At 42.4% G+C, this 21,456-nt stretch overlaps 1 protein-coding gene across 2 annotated transcripts; it reads left to right on the top strand.

Annotated features, from left to right (window-relative positions):
• The first annotated feature begins 619 nt into the window (after positions 1–619).
• Positions 620–21,262, top strand: LOC133389579 (cytochrome P450 2J4-like). 2 transcript variants are annotated; one of them, XM_061637518.1, is made up of 8 exons: positions 620–787; positions 2,678–2,827; positions 7,774–7,934; positions 10,831–11,007; positions 11,334–11,475; positions 15,820–16,007; positions 17,180–17,321; positions 20,873–21,262. In XM_061637518.1, exons 2-8 carry the CDS (start codon positions 2,737–2,739, stop codon positions 21,061–21,063), a joined length of 1,092 nt encoding a protein of 363 aa, XP_061493502.1. In that variant the 5' UTR covers positions 620–787; positions 2,678–2,736; the 3' UTR covers positions 21,064–21,262. The 2 variants fall into 2 exon arrangements, with proteins under 2 accessions (XP_061493502.1, XP_061493501.1); XM_061637517.1 differs by lacking the exon at positions 620–787 and having other exon boundaries at positions 2,668–2,827.
• The last annotated feature ends 194 nt before the right edge of the window (positions 21,263–21,456 follow it).

Below are 21,456 nucleotides of genomic sequence, written 5' to 3'. Positions count from 1 at the left end.
GTATACAAATGTAATAAATAAATAAATAAATAAATATTCTGCAGGCTCACAATGAGGACTGACAATTCTTGGACCAGGCAGGATGCAGAATGTTACAGAGCATCCTGGAAAAGAGCATAGCTGGCTGGCTGGAGCCCTGGATGGGAGCACTCCATGCTGCCACATTTTGTTGCAGGTCCCACTTATCCAGTGTCTGCTTCACGTGCAAAACTGAGACCACACAAGATTCAAAAGGAGCACAGTTCACAGTCTATGGCAGCGTTTCCCAACTAGTGGGCCACCAGATGTTGTTGGACCACAATCCCCATCTTTCCTGATCATTGGCAATGCTGGCTGAGGCTGATGGGAGTTGTGGTCCAACAACATCTGATGGCCCACTAGTTGGGAAAGGCTGGTCTATGGCTTATCTGTTCCTTATAACTTTCACCAAGGCGGCCTATCATTACAAGTTCATAAACACTTATCTGGGGTTCTCCATTCATCTCTGTCACATTTCATTGCTCCAAGATTTCCCCAGGAGTGACTCAAGTCAAGCTGTGCATGGCCTCTGTAAGCTATTGCTTGAAACTTTAAAATAATCTGAATATAACAAATCTTTTCTTGTTGTTTTGATCTGAACGGCAGCTAGCAAAGCAGTATGGAAACATTTACACTGTGTGGATTGGGCATATCCCTGCAGTTGTGCTGTCTGGGTACAAAGCAGTCAAGGAAGGCCTGATCAACCATTCAGATGACTTTGCTGACCGCCCAGTGACCCCTTTCCTTAAACTTGCAGGAAAAGAAAAGGGTAAGTTGTTGGGTTGAGTAAGAGCTTTTACCAGCCTTTTCTCCAGTGAAAAGGTCTTTTGTATCTTTAAAAGTTGTGCAGAGGAAAGGGAGGATTCCACCTTGTGGTTTTTCCCATTACAGTGTTGCTAAGAACACCTGCACTTGGCTGACTTTCTCTTCCCCTAAAAATACAGGATCAGTCTCAGGCCCTGAACCTGGCAACCCTAGGTGCAACAGAAGTGGGACAAAAAGTACCAAACCCAGAAGCCTTATTGTATGAAAAGTTTCAGGGTGTCATCCGGATGTTACCAGCCATGCAGATGTGGTGGCTGGTGCCCATTGCAGCTGGCTGGGCGGAAAGCAGGGAGGCCAACAGTAGGTGGAGCCAGAGCCAATAAGAGGCAGAGCCAACTCATTCTTGTTTTGCCCCCATCTTCCTCCCTGTCGAGTTCCTCAAGGGCAACATGGAGACTCAGAAGGAAAAAGCTGACAGCTGAGTGGCCGCCATTTGGACTGGTTGTCGGAATGCAGGGAGGTGGGAACTGACTCAGGTTAGTGGGACAGTGCCCCATTAGCCCTAATGGACAAACACACAGTTGCTGAAAATAAAGCAATATGTCTACTTTGAAACTTTTGCAGGGGAAGGTCCATAGCTCAGTGGTAGAGCATCCCCTTTGCATGCAGAATATCCACAGTTCAATCCCCAGCAGAGTCTCCAGGTAGGGCGTGGAGAGACCCCTGCCTGAAACCCTGGAGAGCTGCTGCCAGTCAGTGTAGACAATACTGACCTAGATGGACCAATGGTCTGATTCAATATAATGCAGCTTCCTCTGTTCGTATGTAAGGAGTATAAGTATAAAGAGTATTGAAAGTAGGGCTGCATATCACTGCCCTGATACCATCATGAGCACCAGTCATTGTGGATGCATAATAAAAAGGATGTCTGCAGCGGCCCAAAGAGAAAATAAATAAATAAAAAGGGAGAGAGAGAGAACAAAGGGATTCTTTGAACATTTCACTCAGCTGGAGGAATTCAGTTAGCAGCTGAGCTCTGGAAACAGCAATAGCAAAAGTTGCCTTGCGTTTACCAACTCTGTCATTGGGCTCTGAGACTGGTGCATAATCCACTGTCCTGAAGAGGTGTGGAAAGGCAGAAGTCTTGCTGGCTTGAAAAGTGGAAGTGGTCCTTCCAACAGGATGGAGAAGACAGGTGGGTGGACGGAGGGAAAGAATCTAAAGGAAGGAAGAGCAGGTTGGTTTTGAGGATGAGAGACGGCCGGCCAGCTGGCTCAATCATTATAATTGCTACTTATTTGTTCCCATAAGTCATTCCTCTGGTGGAAATCATAATAATGGAATTATTTCCATGAATTGCAAGTCAAATATGGCTTAGCTGAGAATCCCAGAAGTTGCTCACCATATCCATTCCTCACTCATTGCCACATATGTGTATATACCCTTTCAGCATTAATATTTTAAGTCATGGCAATGAATTGCAGATACATCAAAATGTGTGAAAATTCTAACATCAGCAGCTATTTTAACCTGTAAAGGTTAACCTGAAGCTGTGAGACAGCACTGTGAGCTGGTACAGCATCTCAAAGTCACAGTTTCCTTTCCAAATGGATGCCTGCACTTATTTTGCTGATTTATAACCCATCCTTCATGGAAAACCATCCCAAGGTGGGGTACACAACATAAAATATATAATACATAATGAAATAACAAGGATAAAAGATTGTTTCACTGTTTCATTCTGTGTAATTCAGAATGACTGCTGGCCAGCCCTCATGCAAGAAAAGATAGTGCATAGCCTCAAACTGCATTGATACTTTCTAGACCGGCAATGTAATCACTTTCACACGAATTTTGTGAGCCATAATTTCTCATTGGTTCTTGATGGCTTTAGGAATTGTACTTTCAAACGGTCACACCTGGAAGCAGCAGAGACGGTTCGGCGTGGTTACTATGCGGCAGCTGGGCCTGGGGAAGAAGGGCATGGAACAGCAAATAGAAGCGGAGGCCAGGGAGCTTGTGGAGATCTTTGCATGTGCAAAGGGTATGTGATACTAGAAAATGGTGCCAAGATGTGACCTAGTCTGTGGACATCTTTGCGTGATCAGTGGACATAGTGTACTTAGACTTTCAAAAAGCGTTTGACAAGGTACCTCACCAAAGACTTCTGAGGAAGCTTAGCAGTCATGGAATAAGAGGAGAGGTCCTCTTGTGGATAAGGAATTGGTTAAGAAGCAGAAAGCAGAGAGTAGGAATAAACAGACAGTTCTCCCAATGGAGGGCTGTAGAAAGTGGAGTCCCTCAAGGATCGGTATTGGGACCTGTACTTTTCAACTTGTTCATTAATGACCTAGAATTAGGAGTGAGCAGTGAAGTGGCCAAGTTTGCTGACGACACTAAATTGTTCAGGGTTGTTAAAACAAAAAGGGATTTGGAAGAGCTCCAAAAAGACCTCTCCAAACTGAGTGAATGGGCGGAAAAATGGCAAATGCAATTCAATATAAACAAGCGTAAAATTATGCATATTGGAGCAAAAAATCTGAATTTCACATATATGCTCATGGGGTCTGAACTGGCGGTGACCGACCAGGAGAGAGACCTCGGGGTTGTAGTGGACAGCACAATGAAAATGTCGACCCAGTGTGCGGCAGCTGTGAAAAAGGCAAATTCCATGCTAGCGATAATTAGGAAAGGTATTGAAAATAAAACAGCCGATATCATAATGCCGTTGTATAAATCTATGGTGCGGCCGCATTTGGAATACTGTGTACAGTTCTGGTCACCTCATCTCAAAAAGGATATTATAGAGTTGGAAAAGGTTCAGAAGAGGGCAACCAGAATGATCAAGGGGATGGAGCGACTCCCTTACGAGGAAAGGTTGCAGCATTTGGGGCTTTTTAGTTTAGAGAAAAGGCGGGTCAGAGGAGACATGATAGAAGTGTATAAAATTATGCATGGCATTGAGAAAGTGGATAGAGAAAAGTTCTTCTCCCTCTCTCATAATACTAGAACTCGTGGACATTCAAAGAAGCTGAATGTTGGAAGATTCAGGACAGACAAAAGGAAGTACTTCTTTACTCAGCGCATAGTTAAACTATGGAATTTGCTCCCACAAGATGCAGTAATGGCCACCAGCTTGGTCAGCTTTAAAAGAAGATTAGACAAATTCATGGAGGACAGGGCTATCAATGGCTACTAGCCGTGATGGCTGTGCTGTGCCACCCTAGTCAGAGGCAGCATGCTTCTGAAAACCAGTTGCTGGAAGCCTCAGGAGGGGAGAGTGTTCTTGCACTCGGGTCCTGCTTGCAGGCTTCCCCCAGGCACCTGGTTGGCCACTGTGAGAACAGGATGCTGGACTAGATGGGCCACTGGCCTGATCCAGCAGGCTCTTCTTATGTTCTTATGTTCTTATGTCTACCCACTGCAAGCATAACGCTACATTTGCAGGGTGTTTTAAATTAGGAGGGAATGCAGCCCTCCAGATTTTTCTGTTTGGCCTCTTAACTCTTCCCAGGCCACACCTCTCACTGGCCCTGCTTTGCGCCCCAAGTGTTTTTGCTTGGCTGCCATGTGTCCTTCAGCTCTGATAATGCTTTGTGCTTGCCTGCATGGAGGACACAGAGGGGGGTGTATAGAAACTAGCCTACTGTAATGTAAAATTTACATTTATTGCTCCACTCATTTTGCGTCTGGCTCCACCCATCACTGGCATGTGGACCTTAGAAGATTGCCTAGAAGACGATGTGGCCCTTGGGCAGAAAACTTTTTAATTGTTTGTTTTTAAGGTGCCTCAGGATGGAGTCAGAACTCTTTGTTGCTCTTGGTACAACAGACTAACACAGCTTCCCCTCTAGAATTCTAGATGACAGTTTTTCCAAATGTCAGACACACTGAGCCAGCATGCCTGACCCTCTCAAATTGCACAATTTGTGGACACTGGGCAGAGGAGAAGCCCCTTTCCTTTCCAAAAGGAAAACATTGTGAACAGTATCATTCTTTTTCAGGGTTTCCACCATCTTTCTATTCTACAACAGGCACATGTAGCCTCCCACCCAAATTTAAACCAAAGCTGTCCCTGGCCACATCCACACCAGGCCTTTATTTCACTTTGGACAGTCACGGCTTCTCTCAAAGAATCCTGGGAAGTGTAGTTAGTGAAGGGTTCTGAGAGTTGCTAGGAGATGCCCTGTTCCCCTCACAGACCTTCAATCAGAGCAGCTGACTGTTAAACCACTCTGCCCATTGGAGCTCTGTCAGCGGAACAGGAGTCTCCTCTCAGCACCCTTCACAAACTACACAAACTACACTTCCCAGGATTCTTGGGGGGAAGGCATGACTGTCTAAAGTGAAATAAAGGTCTGGTGTGGGAGTGGCCCCCTGATTAGGCAAGCCCAGGGATCCTCATCCCCAGGGTTTCCCATTTGTAAGATTAGATAAGCCCATGGCTTTTAGAATACTGACAGTTGGTTCTTACTGAGCGTGCTTGGCTTTATCATTGAGTTCAATGCTAAATTTCTTAAATTAATTAAAAACCAGGCAGGAATTTTTTTAACTTTTAAACTGCAGATGATAAAGGTCAGAGTATGGGGCATGGTCAGTAATAATATTACAGGTACTGTGTGAACATGGCTGGTTTTTAATTAATTACAACAGATTATGAGAACTCTGATAGAAAAAAGTCCAAAATGAGTCTTTTTTCCTCTTTTTACACTTTGAACTCTCAGTTCTCTCTGACTGTTTTGTGTATTGCCATGAAAATTTAGAGGGTTGTTAAACAAGTGTTTCTGAGTTCAGGACTATAAGTTTTGTAAGGTTTTGTTTTGAAATGAGCTTATGGAAAACATCAGAATGGCATGGGGGTATTTTCAATTTAACATTGCGGAATGTGAAAAATCCATGCCGCTCTTGTGACTATATAATCACTTGCTCAGACCTTGCGTTATAGCTCCTAATTGCTTTTGCTACATCACTTCTCACTATTAAAGCAGCCCTGTTTCTTCTTAATTTCTCATTTCCTGCATAAAATATTTTGTAGCTGTCTGACTGAAAGTATCCCATTCCCATCCATTTCAGTTCACTCACGCCAAGTATTGTAATGTTGCTGCATTCCATTTCTTGCTTGACAATTTCTGACTTTCTCTGGTTCATGCTTCTCACATTCCATGTTCCTATTGTGTGCATTGTACAACTCCGGACTCTCCTTTCGCATCTGTGCACATCAGCTTCTGGGCTTCCATTTGGCTTTGACCCAGTGGCGTCATTCAGGGCCGGCTCCAGGCATGTGGGGGCCCTTGGGCATCAGCTTGCCCTGGCTCCCCGGTGTGTGTGTGTGTGTGCCCCCCCATGCAGCCCCCCACAGCCCCCCTACCTGTCTAGTCTTTACCATTGCCCTTAACGAAGATGGCGGCCGCGGTTTCCCTAAGGGGAATGAAGCCTCTGCCGCCATCTTTGTTGATGGCACACGTGCGTGCTATGCACGCACATCTCTAAAATGCCTGCATGTTTATGTGTCTGGTGGAGGGAGAGGTTGTGTGTGATGGGCAAATGACCTCCAGATTTGTAATTCCTTGACCATATGGATAATTTAACATAATGTGTACTCCATGGTTTAAATTAGCTTACATTCTTAGGAGATGTTCTTTGCATGGGGTTTGAGTTCTCCACCAAGGATTCACTGGTTGCCTTTTGGACTAGAGATCCTCACCCCCAGGGTTTCCCATTTGTAAGATGGGTATTTTCTACATTTTTAGAATGTCTTCCAATATATTGCATACCTGTGTATGTAATACGTGTGGCTTGATGTATAGGCTGTGCTCACTTGCTTGAGTTATGTGCCTTTAGTTCTTGCTTTGTGCTTGTGACAGAGATGGATTCTGGATTGTGTTAAGTTGATTTTGAGTTTTCTTGGATTTATGAATGGATGGATTGCTTGCAGGAAGGGGACTCGTGGAAGCACATGGAATGGATGGACATCATGGTTCCTGTGGGCCCCAACCTTTTAACCCTGGGTGCAAAGACTCAGAATTCCTATGCTGGAGGATTGGTTTCAAAGTGACACACTGATGACCACTGATTTAGAGTATTATAAGATCGGGAATGAAATACTGGATTCCAAAGTGAGATTGAACAATTTAAAGAACAAATGGGTTGCCAGAAACAATTGAAAGTGAAAGTTGAAAATACTCCCACTGGCAGTAGCCAGCTGAAAGCACTAAGATGGAACATTTCGGGACAGGGGGATGCTGCCATATGCTTTGGATCCAAAGCTCCATAGGTCTTCTGAGGGGCCAAATCATTGGGCCAATATGCCCATCTTCTACCCTGGCCAGCAGAATCAAACAGCAGGACTGCTCTGTAACAGCACAATCCTATGCATGTCTATTCAGAAGTAAACCCCACTGAGTAGGGATGTAGGAAGGCATTGCTTTCTGTTCTGCCCTGTACTGTCACAAGCAGCAAAGTTTCCATTCCACTGTAGTTTGTCTTCCACCAAAAACTACATCACTCAACTTTACTGTCTACTGTGGCGAAATTACGTAATTTAAATAATTTACATGATTAGATAAATTACATTGTCATCATGTTATTCCACCATATTCATTTTGATGCAAAGGAAACACAATGCAAATGGGGTAAAAATGTATTCACTTACGTATTGTTTGTGGACTGAAAGCAACAACAGCGAATGCTGATTGTATTTGCTGGATAGATTTCCATTTCAGACATGGGATGAATAAGCAAACATTGACAATTTCTGCTCCTGTTTCTGTTTTTGTCGGAATTCTCTGAGTTCCCTACCACTGAGTACAATGGGTCTTACTTCCTAAGAAGGATTTTAGCTTTGATTAAGCTGGAGAAGCTAAAATAGAAGATGATTTGTATGTAAAGGGTTGTTACCAAAACTTTATCAACTGGTTTTGAAAATCACTCTCAAGGAAGATGAGTATAAAAACAGGTGAGCATTGGAACTCATTGGAACTTTCTTTGCAGGGCAGCCTTTTGACCCTTCCTTGCACATCACTAACTCTGTCTGCAATGTGATATGTGCTGTGGCTTTTGGATACCGATTCTCAGTTGAAGACGAAGAATTCCTGAAGTTGATGGACAACGTTCGGATTAGCTTACAATTTGGAGGCAGCTTCTTTCATGGTGTGAGTAGGCTGATCCTTCAGTTTGGTTGTATGGAGGCCGGTGGAGAAGAACATGAGATGAAAGGCATGTGAATGGTGGTTGTCTACAGCAGACACCAGTTCAAACTGTAGTCAATGAGGTGGCCTTTGGATGTTGTGGACTACAACTCCCATCAGCCCCAGCCAGCATGGCTAATGATCAGGAATGATGGGAGTTGTCATCCAAGACAACACCACATTGGCTACCACATTGGCTACCCCTGCTGTAGTGGACCTGTCAGCTCTTTTGCCAGTCCATCTTAGTCTGTGTTGGGGATGGAATTTGTTGGCCAGTACCACTTCAAAAGCATTCCTTCAACCAGCAGGCTGGTATCGATTCAAGCTTGTTCTTTGTCTGCTATCCACTGCTTTTACCAATCTGGTTTTCCCTCCTTGCAAATTTTTTTGTTTTTAAAGGAAATAATAATTTTAAAGGAAATGTCAATGTTTTGAAAGGAAATATCAATAAATAAAGAAAATACTGAAAAAATTATCATTCTTAACATGGATAATTTAGAGGCAATTTTTGTTTAAAAAAATTCCATTTTTGAAAATAACCATGGAAAATCACTACATAAAAATCTGATCTGCAACAATAGAGAATAAGAGAATTTATGGAAAATTCAGTACCAAGTCCGAATTGGGAGGAATTCTAATACATCCCTAGTCTCTATACATATATGGATCATTACAGAAGCAATTTTTGTTTTAATGACAACTGCATTACCTAATTCAAAGGCTTGAAGGAATGAGGAGAGAAGGAAGTAGTGATTAAGATGGTGCCTTAATAGGTACGGGGTGAAACTTGTTTCTTTTCACATTTTATTTATTTATATATTGCACTTTTGTAAAAATACAAGATGGTGTACACCATATAAAAATTGCAATGGCAATAAAAACATAAGTAAATCCAGAAATACTGGTTGGCTAACATTTTAAAGGCCTGTCTAAATACCATCTAAAAGAAGACAAACCTCTACTGGCAGGGATCCCCACAGGGCAGGGCCTTCCACATTAAAGGCATGATTTTTACTCCCTAGCAAAGGTTGACCAAACCTCAGAGGCATGTGGGAAACCACAAGAAGTGCCCTATCAGAGGATCTTGGTGACTGAAGTAGAGCATAAGGGATCAGATGGTCCTTAAGGTACTTTGGGCCCAAGTAGTTTAGGGCTTTGTGAATTAAACCAATAACCTTGAACCTGGCCTGGTCGTAAATTGGCAGCCAGTGCATCTCCTTCAGCAGAAGTTTCCAGACCAGATACAAGGGTAGTCCACATAAAGTGTATTACAGTAATCAAGTCTTGGGGTTACCAAAGCAAGGACCACTATGGCCAGGCTATGGTGGTCCAGGAATGGCCACACTGGCTTACTACCTGGATCTGGTAGAAAGCATCTTAGCCACAGAGGTACTGGTGAACCTACCCAATGTGGACATATCCAATTCATATTTCCCAAACCAATATATGAACCAAAATGCAGCTGTCCTTTGAAATTTGCGCTTCTCCAAAATGTATGATTCAGTTCACCAGCTGAAAAATGCATAAGAATGTATACTAAGGAAAGGTATGCCAACAAATATGCTTATCAGTGATGGTAATGTGCAAAAATGCATTATGGCTTACAAAAATGTATATATTAAGCAAAATTGTGTATAAAATGTATATATTAGGAGCATATTAAATGTGTATATTAAGAGAAATGTGCATGAAAATGAATACAATTTTTGTGTGTGTGTAGAATTCTTCCATCCCTGTGCATTGAACCCTTTCCTTGATGAAGATGATTTGGCAGTATCAGGGCAATTTGCTACATACAAGGAGAGGGGCATGCCAAACTGTGGTCTGCAAACTTCATTCAAGTGGTCTGCTCCACAGCATATACATAAAAGCACAATTAAAAATGATACAGCATCTAGCACAGCACATTACAATTGCTACAACAGGCAGAAACATCATTAAGTGGTCCCTCAAGACCCTCAGAAACTTTCAAGTGGTCCGTGGGGTGAAATGTTTGGGAACCATTTCTGTAGCACATTTTGTGAGTCCACATGTTCCTGCTTTCCACTCTATGGCAGGATTTTCTTACGTAACCGCTGTATCTCACTAAGCAAGCACCGTAGGTAAGGACAGATGCTGTCCCTCTTTCTGGGAATATATGACATGGTTTTAATTATGTTTTTAGTGTTAAATTGTTGTTTCATAGGATGTGTTTCATAAATGCAATGAAATAAAAATAAAATAAATTCCTAGGATCCAGTGAATGTAAGATTCAGCAGAAGCAGCTCGCTGGGTGTGGTGTAGCTGCTTCTGCTGGACTGCAAAACAATTTTCCTGGAATATAATGCTTTTTTCTTTTTTTACTATTTTCACTAATCTATGCATTTGTATGCACACACTTTATCCTAGTATATGCATTTTTGTGCACACTACTTGCTTGTGAATTTGTTTTTTAAAATGTCCTCATAAAAATTCATTCAGTGGACTTCTTTGCATGTACACATTTTTGTGCAATTCTGCTTGATATAGACATTTCTGCAAAGCAGTTTTCACTAATGCATTTTTGTATGATATTCTCAGCAATATATGTGTCCAGTAAATGTATTTTTGTGTGCATTACTTGTCTGGAGAACTGTATTGCAAAATTTGGAGACATGCGAATTTTGTAGGATGACTGTGTTTCAGTTTGAGTATTATTTTGGAAATTGTGAATTAGGCAGGTTCACCTTTAAATGGAAACTGAATGGAATTTCTCCTCCATTCCTAGTCCCAGCTTTCACTCACTCAAGGACAAGCCAGAGCATGAGACTGAAGTGTAGCCCCAAGGAGTTCACTGATAGGGTCATGCTACTGATAGGATGCACTTTTGTCTTCCCTGCAGCTTTATGAAATTATCCCATTTGTCATGAAATATATTCCGGGACCTCACAAGACAGCCTTATCCTCCATGGAGATGGTGTTGTCATTTGCAAAGAAGGAGATAGCAAAGCACAAGGAAGATCAGACTGTGCATGAGCCCCAGGACTTCATTGATTACTATCTACTTCAGATGGAGAGAGTTGAGTATCTGCTTTCCATGTGAATGTGACTTGTCCGAAGAATCATTGCATTCCCTGTTATGGCTGAAAAATACCATCTGCAGGGCCACCAAGAAAATCTTCTGAATTTTGGATAACAATTACACTCAGTTCCCTTCCAGTGCCATTGCTGCCTTGCCTCTCTGCCACTGGCAAAGCATTGTGGAAAAGGGAGGGCATTGTGTTCACTTTTGGTCAGGATGGCTGTGGCGCACAGCAGTGAATGACAGCAACTGCACCTGACCTTCCAGAGCTTGTTAATTCATCACTGTGAACTAAAACTAACCTTTGTTATTGTCAATGACAGAGCAAGGATGACCCCAACTCTACCTACGATGAGGAGAACCTGGCTCAGTGCATCTTTGACCTCTTTATTGCAGGGACAGAGACGACTGCCACTTCTCTGCAATGGGCCCTGCTTCTCATGGCGACTCATCCAGATATCCAAGGTGAGAGGAAAACGTGATGGAAGCAAGCAGCCATTTTGACCTCTTGTTTTTCGACATTCCATAGGTATCTAGTCAGAGACTAAAATGAGGAAACCCAAAAACATCATATACATCCTCAGCCCTAATCAGGCTACTCAGAAGTTGCTTTCATTGAATGATTAGGAATTCATGTAAAGTAAATGTTTTGTTTGACAGTTTAGAAAGATTGAGGGATACAGCACTGAATGAAAGTGGTTTTAATTACTTGTGATAGGTGAAAATACTTTTTATACACATTTCCTCCACACAGTTTATGGTATCTCTCATCACGATGCAAGACAAGCTTTGCTGAAGAATTAGGCTTTGATGAAGGGTTTGCAACTCAAATCGTATGCATGTTTACTCAAATGTGAGCCCACTGTATTAAGTAGGCCTTCCCCTTCAGGTAAGTGTGCCTAGGACTATAGCCACCAATGAAGAGAGAGAAAAGACATTCATTACTATTATTTTTTAAAAAAATTCCTACCCTCCCTCCCAAAGGAGCTCAGTGTGGCAAATGGTCCGGAAGTTGCAGCTGGTGCAAATGCAGCGGCGAGACAGCTCATTGGAGCAGGATATCGCCAACATGTCAGCCCACTGCTGAAATAATTGCACTGGCTGCCCATTTGCTACCGGGCCAAGTTCAAAATTCTAGTTTTGGTGTACAAAGCCCTAGACAGCTTGGGACCAGGATACCTGAAAGACTGTCTTACCCCTTATATACCCAGCTGATCACTGTGCTCTGCAGGTGAGGGCCTCCTGCAGATACCACCTTATCAGGAGGTCCATTCCACATAACTTAGGAAACAGACCTTTAGTGTGGCAGCACCTACTCTGTGGAATTCTCTCCTCTTAAATATTAGACAGGTGTCATCTCTGTTATCTTTTCAGCACCTATTGAAGACCTTCCTCTTTCAACAAGCCTTTTAAGTTGAGACCTTATCCAAGTCTGCGTCTGTGTTGGAATTGCTTTTTAATATATTCTTAAACCGTCTTTTTTTAAAAATGTTTTTAATAGTAGATGATGTTTTGAAAGCTTCTTTTAAGAAACGTTTTTAAAGATGTTTTGTTTTAATGTGTTTTAAAGTCTGTTTTTATTATGTTTTAAAGTTTGTAGTGCTTTTGTTTGCCACCCTGGGCTTCTGCCGGGAGGAAGGGCGGGATATAAATCAAATAATAAACAAATAAATAAATGACCAAGTAGTAAAAAATACATTTAGAAATAAAGTAAAACTAAAAATATTTAAAACACATAAAAACATTTGGAAACAGCCACATACCCTCACAGCTAATAATGTCAGGATGGCCAGAAATAGTATTTTTCTACCATCAAATTCCTGGGTGAACAGAAATGTTCTGATCTTCCTCCTGAATGTTAACAAAGAGGGAGACAAACACACCTCATGAGGGAGGGCATTCCACAAAAGGGGAATCACCACTGAGAGGGTCCTGTCATGAGTCAACGTCAACTAAGCAGCACCACCAACAGGGCCTCCTCTGCTGATGGTAAGGTCTGAGATGGTTAATATTGGGAAAGGCACTCTTTTAGGTACTTGTGTCTAGAGATGGGAGAGAATTTAGATTTAGTTTTCATTTTAAGCTAAATTTATCAAATTTACAGTTTCCAAAACAATATGAAACCCCAAACTCAGACATCCTTCCAAATTTGCACTTATTTGAATGTTGCAATGCAGTTTGTCAACAAAACAGTGTTTACAAAAATGCATATACTAGGGGAAATGTATGCATAAAAATGAATATATGCATGAAAATAACATGCAAAAATGCATAGTATGATGAGAAATAGCTTGCAAACATGTGTACATCAGTCAAAACTGCCTGCAAACATGTTTAAAATGCTGGTGAATTTTTATGAGGATTTTTTAAAAAGAATTTTGCAAATTGCTGCAAAAATGTGGAGAACTGAATTTAAGATTGGAAAATGGGTAGTCGAGAGAACCAAAACTGACAGGTTTTTCCATCCCTACTTGGGTCCCAAGATAGTTAGGGCTTTGTGCGCTAGTACTAACCTTGAATTGTGTCCAGTGTCTCATTGGCAGCCAGTACAGTGATTTCAGGACCCATAAGGGCTGCCCCACTCACCAACCTAACAGCCACATTCTGCACTAGCTGCAGCCTCTAGATCATCTTCAAGGGCATCCCCATGCACAGCACATTGCAGTAGTCCAAGCAGGAGGTCACTAGAGCATGGACAACTGAAGCCAGGCTATCCCAGTTCACCGAGCCACTTGGGACTTCAGAGACAGATTGGAATCCAGGGGTACTCCCAGATTATGAACCAGCTCCTTCAGAGGAACGTAGCTCCTCCCAGAACAGGTCATCCACCTAATTCCCAGACACAGGAACAGCTGGCCCGCCTACAACACCTCTGTCTTAACAGGATTCGGCTTCACTTTCTTGGTCCATCACTGCTTCACAGGCTCTTCTGATTCAGATGGAATAGAGAGACAGAGATGCATGTCATCAGTGTATTGATGACACCATGCTCCAAATCCCTGGATGACAGATCCCAATGGTTTCATGTGGATGTTGAATTGCATAGGAGACAGAATGGGGCACCCGCAGCTCAAAAGCCATGGGGACGAGCAACAGCACTCTAGTACTACTTTCTAGTAATGGCCCTGCAGACAGCAGTGGAATCACTATAATACAATGCCTCCAGCTTCTACCCCCCTGAGTAGTGTTGGAATTTGGTATATATTGCAGTGGAGTGCAGAATAAATAGTCTGGTAAGACTGTTGGTTGAATGAATAAAGAAATTTAAGATTTATTACTCCTGGGAAAGAAAGCCATTCTGAGTACAGATGTACATATATGGCCATTGTAGAGCCATGAGGTTCACACTCACTGACACTATCTCTGACTGACTAGAAAGGAAGAGGAAGGAAGGGAGTAAAGTCCGAAAATAAGTAGTTACTTAAAGAATGAATCAGAAAGGAAAGTACAGATTGTCTTTCTGTCTATTGCCCCCATTGGTTCAGGTTACTTGTTACAAGCATTGGTGCTTTATTCCCAACAACTAGTTTTAGAAATACAATGTGAATGGTGTTGAAAGGTCAGTGCTGAGAGATCAAGGAGAACCAATAGGGTCACTCTCTCCTTGTCTCTCTCCTGACAGAGGTCGTAAATCAGGGTGACCAAAGCTGTTTTCAGTGCTAAAACCAGGCCTGAAAACAGACTGAAATGGGTCTAAATAATCTGTTTCCTCTAGGCATACCTGCAGCTGGCTGACACCACCGGTCCACTGGTCCATTGTAAACGATGTAGCACTTGTCTGAATGAACCAATTTGCCATTCCAAACAGCTCTACCAGGCAGTTCACTAAGAATTCAATAAGCCCTAGAGGTACGCTCCCCGCAGAACTTGGAAAAGTTACTTTTTTGAACTACAGCTTCCATCAGCCCAGCCAGTATGGCCACTGGATTGGACTGATGGGAGTTGTAGTTCAAAAAAGTAAATTTTCCAAGCTCTGGCTCCCCTTGCCTCCACCATTGTCACATGGTAGATGTGGCTGTGCACTTATACCTCTATTTCGTCAGATTCACATCAAGTCTTGTGCTACCTGTGCTGTAGCCATTGACCAGCCTGTTTATCACTGGGAAGTCTTCAGAAAACCAAGGAGCCCCCTGGGCTTGCTGTGGGCAGGAGAGGCAGTTAGGAGTGATTGTGTTGATGGCCCTTTCCACCTCGCCATCCCAGAGTGTCAGAAGCACCAGCCATGCCACCTGGAAAATTCCTTAGAGCATTCAGGAATCTATCAGTCTTTGCTGGGTGAAACAACATAGTCGGTTCCCCACATCTGCAGGAAGTGTCAGTCATAGCCAGTTAAACCTTCAGCAGGAAGTGATCTATCCATGATGGTTGGGGGTGGGGTGACAATCACCTCCCAACTACCAGATCCTTCCCAATCCCCCTTGTAGCAAAGACAAGATCAAGGGTATGACCTGTAGTATGTGTTGGGTGCATGATGTATTGAAATAGCCCCATGGTTCCTTTGTTCAAGAACAGTCACTTTAGGATTATATTTTGGGATGTTGAAATGTTCTCCCATTGGTGTCTGAGGTCATTGTGGGTGTGTGTGGGTGTGTTTAGATACTGACCTGTTTGTCTTTGAGGTGCTGCAAGGTTCTTTGTTGCTTTTGCTGCAACAGGCTCAGATGGGTCCTCCTCTGAAAATTGTCCTCCAGGTTTCTTTAGTTAGGACTACATGGAATAATTTCATGTGGAATAAATAGCCCTTAATGATTGCTTAACTTTGAGGTGCTGCATCCAAAATAAAACTTCATTTTCCGCCGTTTTCTGCAGAGAACGTCTACAAGGAGATGGAAGATGTTTTTGGTTCTTCTCACTCAATCCGCTTTCAAGATCGTAAGAAACTGCCCTACACCAATGCTGTGATTCATGAGATCCAGCGTGCAAGATATATCTTATTATTTGGGGTTCCCAGACAAAGTGTGAAGGAAGTGAACATGCATGGTTTTCACATTCTGAAGGTACAGAACACCGTAACAGCTGCACTCCTATAGTCAAGGGTGTAGGAGGCAAGATCACAAGATGACACTAAGAGAGATAGATTTCTGCATAGCACAAAATCTGGGGGAGGGGGACAAATTCTAACTCGCTTCATTTTTTTTTTAACAAAGATAGTTTAACGCAGGGGTATCCAACATGCTGTCCTCCAGATGTTGTGGGCTACATCTCCTATCATCCCTGATCATTGTCATTGACCCATCCTAGCTGGGGCTGATGAGAGTTGTAATCTACAAGAGCAACAGTTGGTGAGGAGAGGCACTGCTGTGCACCTAGCCTCCCAGCAGCAGAATTGCTGCCATTGACCAGGAGGGAGAGTGGCTGAAATGGGAAGTTAGCACTGTGTGGATGCATCGGTGGAAGTGCAAGATTGGTTCTGATGATGTGCTGACACAGCACCAACATCTCCCACTCCCCTCCCCCTCTCAGTAAGCGGCAGCGGCACCATTGCCAGGAGGCCAAGCATGTAGCACCAGTCCTCTGGAGCGAACACTCCTGATCCACAGCACCTGGAGGACACCATGTTGGCGGCCCCTGGTTCAATGTGTCATCCCATTTTGTAGCCTGCACCACCTGTTGATCCTTTCAGGTGCTTGTTGTATGGTTTCTGGTGTTTGGATGCACTCCACTGGCAACAAAGAGTAGCTTTGGGTGGAGGTGGAGAATTTTGGTGGGGTCATGGGGGGAAGGATTAAACTCTCCTTCCCCACCTTCCTGTGGATTTGATGCTGGCCAGGTTAACTTGTGGCTGCCAGTCAATATTTTTTTAAGTGCATGTTAATTGCATCCACCCAATTAATGTTAAGTCTACGTTGGCCCTTTAGGATACCCTGGCCAAGGAAGATTCATTGTCCCAGAAATGCATAGATTTACTCCTGTGTAGCTTCTTTAAAATATGCCGCCTTCTCTTAACACTCATGACTTTCAGGTTTATGAAGGTATATAAGGGTTCAAAGGTGCAACTCTGCAAATTCAGCATTTATTAAAGAAAGAAAATGGGATTCTTCAGTTCCAGAAGAATGACGTTTTTATATGTAGGAGCCATATAAAGATTAATGGAGAACTGGAAGAGTGGACTGAAGAACAAAATGTGCTGATTTAGATGCATTCTGAGTCATGTCTTTCTTCCCTGTAGGGGGCTGTTATTGCTCCAGACCTTCGCTCTGTTCTTCTTGATCCCAAGGAATGGGCCACACCACAAAAGTTCAACCCAAATCATTTTTTGAACAAGGATGGACAGTTTGTGGACAGAGAAGCATTTATGCCATTTGGTGCAGGTACATATAGAAGGCCCAACTGGCTTGTGACACACAGTCATGATCATGGGGTTGTTTGTGGGAGAAAGAACAAAATAATATCAGCTTCCCTTATTAGGCTTTGGAGAATGACCTTGAGACAGTGGTCACTGACAGTTACCTAATCTGGTGAAATCACTGAAGGGGGATACCTGTTGTGAAACTGTGGATAATGAGAAATTCATTTATTTCCCCCATAAAATCCTACTGCCTTATGTGTAGGATTACAATTTGATCAGGATTAGAATGTGAACCCAGCTAATTGGCACTTTCTGAAACCATGTGCAAACTGAAACACAGCAATCCTTTGAAGTCCACACTGCTCCAAATTTTGTGATGCAGTTCTTCAACCCAATAATGTGTACAAAACTATGTATATTAGGGGAAAGTGTGCATAAAAACACATATATTAATGGAAATTATTTTTTTAAAATGTGTTATATAAGGGGAAGTTGCTTGTAAAATGTGTCAGGCAAAATTGCATACAAAATTGTGCATTATTATGAGAAATTTGCACTAAAATGCTGGCGGATCTTCACAAGGACTTTTATTGTAAATATCACAAACTGATGTGAAACTGAGCTTAGGGCTGGAAAAATGAGAAACTGAGAAAAATCAAAATGTGCAGACAATATTTGTCCATCCTTACTTTTGTGGGGCCAGACCCCTAGCCTTGCCCAGTCTACTCTGGCCATGGTTTTCCAGGGTCTCAAGCAGAGGCTTCTTTTGTTTTTAAGATCTACTATCTAACATCCTTTAGTAAAGCAAGTTCCAGGTTTAATCCCTTGTCTCTCCAAATGGAGAGGTAAGGGATTAACCCTGGAACTTGCTGCATGCTCAGCATGGGCATCATTCACCCTGCAGCTGAGACGCCTCCTGGATGGCTCTCTTTCAAAAGAGGAGGCCGCTGCAAAAGTTTCAACAGCACTCTCCAATTTTGGGAGACGAGCGGTGGGGAAAAGGGAGAGGAGCAGCCTATTCATGTCCCTTGGCTTGGGGTGGATTCTGCATTCTACTCTTTGGTTTTGTTTTAGAAATGGTTTTGTTCTGTTTTAATTGGTGATTTTTTAAATAGCACATATTGTAGATTTTTATATTGTAGCCCCTGTGGGCACAAACATTATTATTAGACCCAATGAAATTAATAAGGCTAAGTTAGTTATGCCCAGTAACTTCAGTGGGTCTGCTCTGAGTAACACCAGCACTGGATACAGCCCAATAATAATAATAATAATAATAATAATAATAATAATAATAATAATAATAATCCCACCCTTCCTCCCAGTAGGAGCCCAGGGTGGCAAACAAAAGCACTAAAAACATTCTTCTTGTTATGTGCCTTCAAGTCGATTTTGACATATGGCAACCCTATGAATCAGCGCCTTCCAATAGCATCTGTCATGAACCACTGTGTTCAGATCTTGTAAGTTCAGGTCTGCGGCTTCCTTGATGGAATCCATCTCTTGTTTGGTCTTCCTCTTTTTCTACTCCCCTCTGTTTTTCCCAGCATTATTGTCTTTTCTAGTGAATCATGTCTTCTCATTATGTGTCCAAAGTATGATAACCTCAGATTCATCATTTTAGCTTCTAGTGACAGTTCTGGTTTAATTTGTTCTAACACCCAATTATTTATCTTTTTTGCACTCTAAAACATTCTAAAACATCATAAAAACAGACTTGAAAATATATTACAAGACATCCTTAAAACAGACTGAAACAAAACATCTTTAAAAACATCTTTAAAAAAAAAGTTTTAAAAACATCTTTTTTAAAAAAGCTTTAAAAATATCTTAAAAAGCAATTCCAACACAGATGCAGACTGGGATAAAGTCTCTACTTAAGAGGCCTGTGGGAAGAGGAAGGTCTTCAGTAGGTGCTGAAAAGATAAACGAGATGGAGCCTGTCTACTATATGAGGGGAGGGAATTCCAAAGGGTAGGTGCCACAACTCAAAAGGACTGCTTCCTATATTGTGTGGAATTGACCTCCTGATAAGATGCTATCTGCAGGTGGCCGTCACCTGCCCTACTAATGATAATCATTAATAAGAAGTTGAGATTTTAACATATAACTTAGTAAGTTTATAATTACTGGTTTTATTTTTTAATTGTTTTGAATGTAACTTGTTTCTAATGTTTGTTTTTATTAGTACTTTTAATAAACATTTTAGCTTGTCTTCTGTAGACCACTTAGAGTTCTTTAGTTTCAATAAGCGGTATACACATTTTGTTAAAGAAATAAATCATACTGCTTTGATGCTGAATCTGGCACTGGTGACTCCTGGACTAAAACCAGCCCTCTCAGGGACCCCCCCAAAAAAAAATTAAAAGGAAGGGTTTATTGTAAGCTTTTTTCCCTACTGCACAAGCAGCCAGCACACTGCCCACCCCCAAACTATCAAGGAATTAGTCCCATAATATACTGTATTATTAACAGGGCTTTTTTGGGTGACAGTACCAGGGTCTGAATTCCCACACAGCCATGAAGCTCACTGGGTGACCTTGGGCCAGTCATTGCCTCTCAGCCTCAGAGGGAGGCAATGGTAAACCTCCTCTGAATACCTCTTACCATGAAAACCCTATTCATAGGGTCACCATAAGTTGGATCGACTTGAAGGCAGTCCATTTTCACTCACTAGTACAGAGTACCTGCACCTCTTTTTTTGCTGGCAGCCACAATACTTTTATCAGTATATGAGTAGCAGTACCTCATTTTTTTTGACCCAAAAAAGCACTAATTAGCAGTAGTGTAGTGGCAAATTCAGAGGTGCAGGGTTCCCTCATGATAGTCACAGCCACGCCCCTCCTCCTCTTTTTTAGCTGTGAGGTTGAGAGTGAGATCCTTGTTAATGCCTTCTCCCACAACAACAGATAACCCTAGGAGCCAATAAGCATGAAAGAGGAGTGTTAGCTACTGAGAAGAGTCTTCTCAGTTGCTGACTCACCTCCTTTCACTCTTATTGGCTCCAATCAGCAAGAAAAGATAAGCATGTTAGAAGACTATTCTCAGCAGCAACACACTTCCCTTTCATGCTGATTGGCTTGTAGGACATAGGGACCCTGCTGGGACACTTCTCCCAAAAAAGTAAGGGGTCTAAGACCCCCCAAGACCCGAGACAGCTATACCCCTTCTAATTCGTAGTATAAGGTTATGAAGATTTGAAAGGAACCAGGATTTATCTTCATTTTCTATTTCTTTTTATCTTTTCTTATCTATTTTTTATTTTAGAAACTACCTAGCTCCTTATTAAATTCCAGATGCTCAACTGCACAAAAACCTGCACAGTGTTTTGGGGCACTGGACAAAATGTGTCTTGCTGCATATTAGAATAAACCCTGGAGGTACAGAGGATGCAGGGGTCAAAGCAAAGGGAGTTGCTGTGGGTGGTGGGTAGGTGGGTGGAGGCCTTGCCCCACTGATCCAGATTCCTTTCTCAGAGTCAAAGCCAGTTGCTGGCCAGCGTAGACATCCTAGAGTATAGGTGGCATATCTTATTGTTCACTTGTTGCTTTCCTCTTATTTTTTTCTCTTTAGGGGTTCGGGTGTGTCCAGGGGAGCAGCTGGCAAAGACTGAGCTCTTCATCTTTTTCACCAGCCTGCTGAGAGCGTTCAGGTTCCAGCTGCCAAAAGGAGTGAAAAGAGTCCACAAAAAGCCTATCGTAGGATTGACAATCCGTCCTCGTCCATACAAGCTCTGTGCTGTTCCCCGCTGCAGGGCGTCATAAACCATTAAAATAATTAGGGTGACTTATTCATTACTGCACTCTGCTTCTCCTTTGCCATGACTCCAATATTCTGTCTTGGCTTGCTCAGCTGAGCTTTTCCAGTCTGCAATGCTATTGGTTGATAAGCACGCTGCCATCACCCTAGCAATTCTTCTGTGTTTGCTGTTTATGCACAAATATTTGGCACTGGTTTCTCACAATACTGTACCTTTTAAAGGCAACAAGGGAATAAACAATTTCTTGAATAAACTCTTTGACAAGATCTACTTTCTCAGCTGTTAGTGTACTACATATTGTGATCAGTGATGAACTAGAAACTTCAAAGGGAGTTTTATATACCAAGATAAATATTGGATGAAATTTGGGGGGACTGACCTATAATCATGATAAGTG

This window comes from Rhineura floridana, chromosome 7 (genome assembly GCF_030035675.1).
Source record: "Rhineura floridana isolate rRhiFlo1 chromosome 7, rRhiFlo1.hap2, whole genome shotgun sequence".
NCBI classification, from domain to species: Eukaryota; Metazoa; Chordata; class Lepidosauria; order Squamata; family Rhineuridae; genus Rhineura; species Rhineura floridana.
This window is presented reverse-complemented; position numbering and strand designations above follow the sequence as displayed.

Bases quoted from the DNA above. Each gene is read 5' to 3' on its own strand.
- LOC133389579 (XM_061637517.1), top strand. From the start codon at position 2,668: ATGGCTTTAGGAATTGTACTTTCAAACGGTCACACCTGGAAGCAGCAG. The intron at 7,935-10,830 runs GTGAGTAGGCTG...TCTTCCCTGCAG, and splicing joins GAGGCAGCTTCTTTCATGGT to CTTTATGAAATTATCCCATT. The intron at 16,008-17,179 runs GTACAGAACACC...TCTTCCCTGTAG, and splicing joins ATGGTTTTCACATTCTGAAG to GGGGCTGTTATTGCTCCAGA.